Here is a 10784-nt window from a genome sequence, read left to right as displayed (position 1 = left end):
GATGATCTTCCAAAGTCCCTTACGGCCCTAATGTTATGAAATCTATAGTAGGAAGAGGGCAAGTGGAAGAGCTGACCTTCCTTGTTCTCAATTCCAGTACCACTGGTGAGTTCCTACACTGCTATTATCCTTGCGGGTAGTAGGATAGCCTCAGATTATGATGGTGATACAGGAAGTGACTGATCCTTCAGCCCATGCTCAGCCCTTCAGCCAGTCTCCAGGAGCCTGAGGGAGTATAACCATTTCACAGGTTATACTCTTGGAAGGATTTTCCTAAAATACCTAAGGGGACACTTTCTCTAGCTGTATTTGAAAGGATAGTCTGAAATATTTTCTGTCTGTGAATGCAAACAGAGAGGAGGTTTATGCTATGATTATCACCTTATTTACTTGAATCAAAGGCAAAATTTTGTTCCTCCTATTTAACATAGCAGGGGGTGTGGGTGGGGCGGGGAGCATTCAAGTACATAGAGGTGGAAAGCAAGTGGCTGCTGCAATTCCAGTTCAAGCCACAGCTGCTGCCTTGCTCCTCCCCTCCTCTTCCTCTCTCCTCCGTCCCTGCCATTTGCCTTCTGGTTCCAGTAGAGCTCTGCCCCCACATTGGCCTGGCGCATGGAGCAGATGCTTGCTGTGGCCCCAGCCCGGACCACCAACTCTGGCTGAGCCCCAGAGTCTTAGCCAGAACTGCTACCACCATCGTTGCTACTGGGGAGCAGAGCTGGAGGTAGGGGGGCAGGCAGTAGGGGAGGTCAGGTCTTGGAACATATGGTAGGGGATGCAGGCAGCATGGGGACAAACTGGGGGGGGGGCAGGCAGCAGGGGTTAGGATGCTTGACTCCCCCACTTCCTGCTCCCCACAGCTTGTTCCCCCCAATCCCTCCCCACCTCTTGTCCCCCTACTTCTTTCCCTACCTCCTGCCCTCTTGCCAATGCTTTTCCCACTGTAGTGATGGGGGGATGAATTTAAGACAAGCCTCCAATGATTACATTCAATGCATGGAAAATTATAACACACACGCACATATATATATATATATATTTCATGTATAGAATCTAATTATTGCGGGGGTCATCTTGGATTTGGGTATATACAGTATTTGCAGCAGCTGTTTGCAGGGGAGGTGAAGAGAACACTCTGGTTTTCTACCTGTAGCAATACAAACTTAACAGCTAGAAGCTCGTGTATGGAGTGCCTAAGATCATCAAAAATAATAATATGCTAATAAGGTTGATACAAATCCAGGTGGCTGCTCACCTAAGCACCAACTTGAAAAACATTTTCAGGGGCATTCTCTGAATAACTCCGAGTCCATGATTGTATAGTGGCCATGAAGATAAATAGTGTTCAGTTTTGGATGTAACTGTAATGCAACATCTCGAATACCAACATTTTGTGTAATGGCAACAGTTTCTTTAGGACAAAGTCAGAATATTTTCTTATTGTTTTTCTCTAAAATGAAAATGTATATCCTCTTCCTTTTTTCTCTGAATTGATTGTAATATGTTGAAAGCCTGAAACTGAAATCTGGTTGCTTAGCAAGGTGTTTTTAGCCCTAATTGCATAGGCACCATATTTAAATAACATTTTATCTAAGCACGTTTATGCGTATAGAATGCATTTGAAGTTTGTACCCATCACTTATTTAATGAAATTCAGGTTTGTTTTAGGGCTGTTCATGACTGCTAACATATTAAGACACTGATTATTTTCCCCTATAGAGCTTTGTCTGGTTTCAGTATAATAGAATAAATGCATACATTGAAAAAAATTAACACAGATATGAAAAATGGCAGGTCACAACTTGGGGCCCACCAGCGCCTACATATATGGCCAGCCTAATGGAATACGATTTTCATGGACTTCCAAGGCAGCAAGTTTGGGCCTGAATATAAGGCTAAGCGTCTTCTTTTTAGGCAGTCCCTTGCAATCGAGGATGATTGTCTTCCTTGATCGTTCTATCTGTGTGTCAAAGATAGCTGATGAGGCCTATCTGAGATTGACAGACTGCACTGCTGCTTGCACTGCCAAATCGCGCTCCTGTCTCACTCAAGTGCTAGACAACCTTCTTGTAACTGCCTCCTTCATGCCGGTTCATAACTAGGAGCTTCTAGACCTCACCATTTTGCTCCTGTTGCCATCAGCTCGTTGGTGACATGTAGGGGGTGCATATGAGTATATGTGCACCTCCTGAGATTGGTGGTGCACCCCCTGTGAAAAGCGCCACCAACACTGCCAGTGGCGCCCACGGGCGGTCACCACTCACCCCCCCCGACCCCCCCCTGCTGCAGCCGCCTGTGGGAGCTCCCCACTTGGCCTGCTTCCACTGCCAACACCACTGCAGCTGCCTGCGGGAGCTCCCCGCTTGCTGCCACCACCTGCAGGCAGTCATTGTGCCCCCGCAGCCTCCGGGAACATGCATTGTTCATGCATCAGCTGGTCACCAAAGGGTTTGAGGAACATGCTGGAAAACCTGTTTTCATGGAAGATGCCCATACATGACTTCTTTTCTTGTGCAGAAGCTGCTGAACATCAGCTTCCACATGGTTCTTGACTGAACAGGACCTTGATCCCAATAAGACAACTGGAGATCTTGTCCCACTGCAGCCTTCATCCACCTTCACAGCCAGTGAGAGTTTGACATCATCTTCCGTCTGCTCAGCCACTGAGGACTTCTAGACCCATGGTTGGGGGCTAGGAAGGCTTATTATAGTAGCAACCTGTACTCACTATGTCACAACACCATCAAAGGATATGTGTGGCTTTTCAGGAAAAAAACATTGCCATCTGCTGTCTTTACCACCTCCTGGTTCAGTTCCTCCTGATTATTTCACAGCTAACCTTCCCTATTCGCCACCTGTGGACATGCTGGGTAGCAGTACAGCTCTGCCCCACAGGTCTAAGTGTAGGTCTCTGTTGGTGCGCAAGCTTGCATAGTTCCTTGGTCCTGAACTGACTTTCATCCTGAAAAAGGGTACAATAAGGAAGAACAATTTCAGATGGTAAAAAGTTTTATTGAAATTTTGTCTTCAGTTAGGCTTCTCATTGGGCTGAGTTTCTCACTGAGGTTGCATACCTTTGAAAATAGCCTTTATTTTAGTTTTCCTTCACAAAGAGGAGTGCCCTTGCTGTTTTCTGACAAAGCAGCCTTGATCCTCTTTCTTTGAGCAGTTTAGTTTTTTTTCACGTTCATATTGTAAACCCACTCGTGTTCCTACAGTAATGAAGAAGATTTTCTGAGACTGGAGCCTTTTCTTTCTGTTTTACAAAAAGATACTTGAATGTGTCAAAGGGAGTTGGGTAACATTTTATTTGGGTAAATCTGATGTCTTTTATTAGACCAACTCAAGTAGTTGGAAAAAATCTTCTTTACAAGTTTTTGGGTACAAACACCCTTCATTAGGCTGAGGAAGCATTTGCAGATGATGGTCTGTGCTCTTCCTGGATGGAGTGGTAAAGCAGCCAGAGGCCAGTACCTATGCAAGAAAGTCAGGCGAGGTTCTTTGGGTGGATGTGATCTGAATAGTTGGGGAAAAGTTCTGGGCAAGTTTTTAGGCACAATCACCCTTCTTCAGGCCCATTAGTTAAAATGTAAATTGAAGTGGTCAGTAGGCGAGAGACAGGTAGGGGGAATGAATGTAGCTGTAGTCAACAGGTGTGAGTCAAGGCGGGGAGGAAGAGAGGGAATGAGCATAGTTGGTAAGACGTGGAGGGTTTACCTGGGGAGTCAGATGTTAGGCAGGTTATAATGTAAAGGTTTTATTTTTATATAAATAATAAAGTGTGTGTGTGTGTGCGTGTATATGTATGTATATCTGTGTATGTATGTATGTATGTAGCAAGCCTTCAACCAGACATGGTTCTGAAGAGTCTACAACTCCCTTTGATTATAACACACATTTCCATGTATATATGTTATAATCAAAGGGAGTTGCAGACTCTTCAGAACCACGTCTGGTTGAAGGCTTGATCAAATTTGCCTGTAGAATTTGCCTAACTAGAAGCCTGGCTGCTTGCTTTTTCTTTTAATGTCAAGAAAGGCACTGTAACAAAGATGAATGGTGGAGACTTGGCAGAATTGTGTCTAAATGAAGTGCTTTTTTGGAAGCGGTACTGCCTGCCTTGCAAATCAAAAAATAGCTGCAGAGTATTTGAATCTGTATCAGTGGTTTGATTCATTTGACTACTACTTCTGTCTGTCTTTTCTTTCAAGGGGACGAGTGTTGAAGATTGGAATTTTAATTGCTTGACCACAATTTTTCATTTGGGAGACACCAAGCGGCACTGATCATTAATTAGGACTGACTGTAAGGATCTCTGGAGCTGGATTGTAGCATCAGATGGATGGGTTTAGATATCTCTTTGACTGAAATGACTGTTTTTCAGTAAATAGAGCAATAATTATGTAATCATTAGATTATTTTTCAGTCCCTGCAGGTTAAACCCTGTGTAGTGAGTATGCGCTTTGGTGTCTTAAGTGTGTGTGTGTGTGTGTATGTGTGTGAAATGACTTAAATGTCAGATTTCTATATTTCTGGATATTACATGGGTTTGTATTAATCCAATGATTTTTCTTACTCTCTTATATTAGGTTTATTTTGGTTTTTTAGTTCATTAAACACCTGGTTTATTAAAAAAATCTGTGCTGCCTGTAGCTGCTTCCCTTTCAATCACTATCTGGGCTTATGTTATAGACTATATCTGAGAGAGAATCCTAGAAAATTAGAACTGGGAGGGACCTCAGGAGGTCACATCTAGTCCAGCCCTCTGTTCCAAGCAGGACCATCCCCGACTAGATCATCCCAGCCAAGGCTTTGTCTAGCTGGGTCTTAAAAAGGATGGAGATTCTACAACCTGTCTGGGTAACCTGTTCCAGTGCTTGACTACTTTCCTCATGAGAAATTCTTCCTAATATCTAACCTAAACTTCCCTTGCTGCAACCTGGGAACATTGCTCCCTGTCTGTCATCTACCCCCACTGAGAACAGTCCAGCTCCATCCTCTATCGAACCCCACTTCAGATAGTTGAATGCTGCTGTTAAATTTCCTCTGTCTCCTCTTCTTTAGACTAAATAAGCCCAGTTCCCTCAGTCTTTCCTCAGAAGTCATGTCCCCCAACCCTCTCACCACGTTTGTCACCCTCCCCTGGACTCTCCAATTTGTCCATATCCTTTCACTAGCTCTGGACTCTAATAATCACAAATTAATCTTAAAACTGAATGCTATTGGGATTCATTACCTTCTCTCTTGCTTTACTATTCAACGTTTTGTATCTCAGGTCTTGAATGTTAAGAATCGATTAGTACAGCTCCCCTTAAAAAGTGGATCCCAGGTCCTCAGGGGCCACAGAATTGAATAGACATGATTACATCTGTAATGTCAATTGGCATCATTCTATTTTTAGTTATGCCTATTTAACTCCTTTAATTTTTGACTCAATCAACTACAAAATGATAACACCTGAATTGGAAATGCATACAATACTCTCCCCTCTTCCCTATTTAAGACAGCATGAGTGTTCTTAGTGTTTTGGGAATTTAATTCACATTTCCCTGTTCCTGTTTTATGTTTAGATGATATCCAAACATTTCACTTTTAGCATCATCTCTCTCTCTCTCTCTTTTAAAGGGCTCAGTTGGCTTGTTTACCTACACAGTTGTTAAAGAGCACAGGAATTGCATGTGTAAAGTAGCTAGACTGGGGTTGGCAACCCCCAGCACATGTGCCAGGGCATGGCAGGTGAAGCCATATGTTACATCTCTGTCCCATTGAAATCCAATGGCACCTGGTTGTCATAAGGAGGTGGAAAATTCCATCCAGAATCCATAGGATTTTTTCTGAAGGCAGTTTTCTTAGACTGCACCAACTCTGGTAATCAGGCCCTTGGAAAATATGATGGGCTTTGCTTCCTCTTCTGATAAAATTTCCCCTCAGCTCTTTTACAGAATCATCTGAAATGGTTCAGCAGCTTGTCATGATCTCACCATTGTATTGCGTGGAAACTCATTTCTTGGCATGGAAAAAGGAACTGTCTTCCTTCTTTCTCGGTGTCTTGGGAATTTAATTCACATTTCCCTGTTCCTGCTTTATGTTTAGATTATATCCAGACATTTCACTTTTAGCATCCTCAATCTCTCTCTCTTTTAAAGGGCTCAGTTGGCTTGTTTACCTACACAGTTGTTGGTAAAGGGCACGGGAATTCCATGTGTAAAGTAGCTAGACCAGGCGTTGGCAACCCCCAGCACATGTGCCAGGGCATGGCAGGTGAAGCCACGTTATTTGGCATGCCACAGCCAGCCCTGGCTCTGGGCAGGCCCCTGCTGCCAGCCACAGCACCCAGGCTGCTGGCAGCAGGGAGGCTACAAGCCCTGCTGTGAGCAGCCCGGGCTCTGTGGCCGGCAGGAAGGGCCTGCCCAAAACCCGTAGCAGGCAGCTGTGAGAGTGCAAGCAGCTGCACCATGGACTGGAGCTCAGGCCTGGCTCATTGCCGGTGGTGGCTGCCCACATGCCATGGGGAGCACAGCAGGGAAGGGGCCAGGGCTGCAGTACCACAACAAGGATCAGGCCCCTCGCAGCTCCCTCACATTGGTCCCAGCACACCAACGTCTTCCAAGTCAAGGTTGCAAGGGTTTTGCCGCACTCGGCCCAAAAACATTGCCGACCACTGAGCTAGACTTTTGCGCTCAGAGCTACTTTTGAATATCAGAAGTCAAGTACCTCACCAAAAGGGTTTAGTAACCCTAATGGCTTTTATTTGCAATGGGTTAGTTAGCAGTTTCTTGTTTAAAAGAATCAGTCTTTAAGAAAAGAACAACCTAATAGTCATTGAAGTGGATTTCTACCTCTTCAAGGGTCCTCCTACTTCAGTCTCCAGCAAAGTTCTTATAAACATTGATGGGAGCAGGATTGAGCTCACTACACTCATTTGTATTCCTGAAAGTGGAGGGACTATCTCAAAGGTTTCAAACTTTGGTACCTAAAGTTATGCAGCTAAATCCTTATGAAATCAATGAAAAACTGCCAGTAGCTGACACTTCTGAATATGAGTTAATTTATCAGAAATCAAAAACATACTTATAGTTACTTATACAAACAGGCCTGTGAACAGGACTGGGTGGAATTTAAAGACCCAAGTCACAGAAAAGCAGTCCCGACTGACTCCAGTCCAGCAGCCACAAAACTGCCCAGGTGCCTCTATTCTGGGGCCTGAGAAGATTCCTAGGCATCTCAGTTTAGGTGTATGTGCATGCTCAGAAACTAATCAAACCAAGAAACTAAGTGCTGAACTCCTACCTAGGTGGTATTGCAGTCCAGATCAGGGCTGAGAGGTGCATCAACTGCAGTTAATTCCCTGATCCATCAGTAATTGGCAAAATACCCATAATGCCTGATTGACACCAGGAGCACTGAGTTTGGTACAAAGCAGAACATCCTGCAGTTACTTTGGGCCACAGCTGGTGGTGGTGGTGGTGGCGCGCCACAACCTAGCAGTCAGAACATGTTCCCAAGAAATGGGGGGCTGGGTCCCAACCCCTCCTCTGCCCAAGGGAACTCAAATTCACATTTCCTAGAAGAGTGCCCTAACTGCTAGGATAAAGAATGGGGGAGGGTGGCACTCTCCACCCTAATGTTAACACTGGGTCACTCACAGCTACGACTGCAAGATTGAACATTCAAGAAAAATAAGCAAGAGGAAGCATGACTGTCATCCAGTGATAAGGACCCTTCCCTCAGGCTAAGGACCCCACTCTTAGCAGGGAAAGTTGGGTCCCTTCTGCTATGGTTATTTGTCTTTTAACCAGTGACAGCCTAATATAAAATATGCAAACAGGCCTACAAACTGATACTGGAACCGAGCTATCCACCTCCAAGCAGAGGGCTGTAACAGCTAGGACACAGTATCATACTTCAAAATGCTGCTTCTCTCCATCTGATCCCAGGTGTCTTTTTCTCTTCGCTGCACAATGGCTCAGCTTCAACAAGTGAGGTGGAGGGTACCAACCCCTGAGCTTATTCCATAGACGGGTGAATAGCACGTCCTTCTGGAGAGTAGAAGATGTTGGTTTAAATCTTCATGGGCCGAGGAGAGCCTAGGACTCCTGAGCAAGTTGGCACCTTGGCAGCCATATTTGTGCATGAATGTCTGGCGCTACGCACAAGCACTGGGTTTGTCCCAAGTGAGGGGCCTGTGCCAGATCCCTAAGCTCTCAGGAGAGCCAAAATTCTGTTACACAGCACAACTGTGTCTAGCATTTCTTGTTGCTTTATTCTGTGTGCTTTGCTGCTAGGAACTGAGGTGCTCTGGATCAGAAATGACGACCCCTCTCCAGTGGCTCCCTAGGGATGCTAGGCACCTAACGGAGTTGATTTGGCCTGCTGTCCTGCGGCAAGGAACATAAATCTGTGCAACACCTAAGTGGAGGCACCTACAGGAACTATTTGGATCTGGCCTAAAGTGCCAATATATGGATTTCAGCTCTCCTGTTCAAGCAGTCACATTTGGAAATGCCAGCCCAGTTCTTTAAACAATATAACTAATGTAATCAAGCTAGATAACATTGATACAATGCATTTTATTTTCTTAACACCTTTTATGCTCACAGCTTCTAGAAGCTCATTAGCATCTCATGTGAACAGAAAAGAAATGAACTGCAAAATTTAAACAATAATATGGAGCAAGCATGATGGATCGGAAGTAACAGTCAGGATGACATTTCCGTTAGACTAGAAGTGATCGCTCTCTGAATGGAGTATCCTATTTGAATACACAAACAAAGAAGTCTTTCTAGTTGGGGTTAATGGAGAATGGAAAAAGCAAAAGCTGGGATCTGTTGACAGACATTTTAAACCACAGCAGAGATTGCAAAACAGCTGAACTCATAGCCCAGGATTTTGTAGTTCTTACACAGGCAGATTTCGCTGAACGTATCCTTCTGGCCTGTTTTGGATCTCCCCTGTACTCTGTCCCTGTGAATGCCTCTGTTAGCTCTCACTCTTCTACTGCATCACATCCAGCCTCTTTTTTCTAACTTTTTTTTCTGTCCTTTCCTAAGAGTACATGTCTTATTAAATGATAGACTGTAGCTCAAACAGACCAGATGATTTCTTCTGGCCTCAAACTCTGAAGCTATTTTTTCTTATCTTATTCCATTCCCTTCTTAATATCTTGCCCTTCATCTGTTACAGCAATGTGTTGCATCGTCTTGAATCAGGCTGTAAACTCAAAGGGTTTGGTGCCACTCTTCCTATGGGTACATACATATGATATCTGGCACAATAGTGGTACCTGGCCAGTAAAAATAACAAGCAATAATAGTTGCTACTGCTAATTGAAAGCATCTCTTGAGCATTTATATTTGTTTTTGCTTTTCTAGTGAAGTACATGCGAGAAGCAACTCCATATGTGAAGAAAGGTTCTCCAGTTTCAGAAATCGGCTGGGAAACACCTCCACCCGAGTCCCCCCGGTTGGGTAGTGCATCCTCTGACCCACTGTCGCAGCTTTCTCTCTCTGTCAACAGAGACAAAAAAACAATTCCACTCAAAATGTGTTATGTGACACACAACATGGCTGTGTCGGACCCAGAAAACAGGTAAGTAGTTGCCTTGTCTGGGGCCTGATTTCGTGCATTCATATAAGTTATATGCTATCAATATATGGACCTATTAAACCAATATAAACACGGGTCTACCAAATGATAATCCTGAAAGTCAGATCCTGAGTTTTGTTATGCCGTTATGAATCTATGTTTGTAACTCCATTGAAGAAAGTTAAAATTCTGCCCTTTCACTCTTGTAAAACAGTTTCCATTTGAATATCTCAAGGCATTTTCACAGAAGCTTCACAACAAAGCATTTTGCAACAAGTCTTTTGAGTTAACTGTGGTAAACACTTATCAGCTTTATGGTTGTATGGAAAAAATACTGTAGTGCAGTGATCCAGTATTTTTCTTTAAAAAGATACAAGGTCACTCTTACTTTAAGCACAGCTGAGTGACTGTCTTGAAGGAAAAGAATTTAGTTAAGTTGATTGCATCTCCCTAGCTACCTTCACGTGTTTGATGCTGTGAAGTTGCATGTCTTTTTTTATTTCTTGAGAGTAGCATAATTGTCATATCCATTAAACATGTTTCTGGTTAAAGGAATGAATGAGAGAGAGGTTAAATTTGAAAAAGCTAATGGGGAATTTCTGTGACTTTATGTGGTTTCTTTTCAATGTTAAAAATAAGATGTTAGCTCTCATTTTTGACGTGTGGAACAGCTGCATCATACCAGCGCACTCAATGGTCTTCTATTCTAACAGCTGCTAAAAAGAAGGGCCACTAGAGCTAGTGAAGCAGTGGAAATACAGACTGATTCTTCTATCCAGATAACTAGCCTTTTTGTTCTTCACAAGCAGGCAGGCTTTTGAAATACACTGTTTGGAACTCTTTTGGATCTCACCATTTTATGCCCAGGGGGCTAAAAGCTATGTTGCATTTGCTGGGGGTGTGGGGAGGGGAGGAGTAGGAGAAGACTGTGTAGAGCAGTGATTCCTTTTATCCTATTTTTGGTTGGAGGGGTAGGTGCCCTTTTATATTTCCTGGTTCTGCATCTCAGAAAAATTTGCAGTATTTTGGCTGTTTTCTCTCCATTTTTTTCTTCCCCCTCTTGTCTATTTTAGGTTCAGTTCCTTTCAGAGTTGTTATTTTCTTTTCTTTCACCCTGTGTGTGCATGTTGCAGTTTGGCTTGCATTTCCCTGTGCATCCAAGGGCTAGTAACAAGGTAATGGATGCCAACCTTTATAAA

At 43.7% G+C, this 10784-nt stretch overlaps 1 protein-coding gene across 1 annotated transcript in view; it reads left to right on the top strand.

Annotated features, from left to right (window-relative positions):
* The window catches only part of SNTB1 (syntrophin beta 1), a 192711-nt gene that overhangs the window by 88386 nt on the left and 93541 nt on the right, over positions 1-10784 (top strand). Inside the window, exon 2 of the mRNA XM_019552374.1 lies at positions 9372-9588. Coding sequence (XP_019407919.1) covers positions 9372-9588 — 217 coding nt within the window. The remainder of the gene's footprint in view (positions 1-9371; positions 9589-10784) is intronic.

This window comes from Crocodylus porosus, unplaced genomic scaffold, assembly GCF_001723895.1.
Source record: "Crocodylus porosus isolate Cpor-Errol unplaced genomic scaffold, CroPor_comp1, whole genome shotgun sequence".
NCBI lineage: Eukaryota > Metazoa > Chordata > Crocodylia > Crocodylidae > Crocodylus > Crocodylus porosus.
Note: the sequence above shows the minus strand (reverse complement) of the source record. Positions and strands in the feature narration are given on the sequence as shown.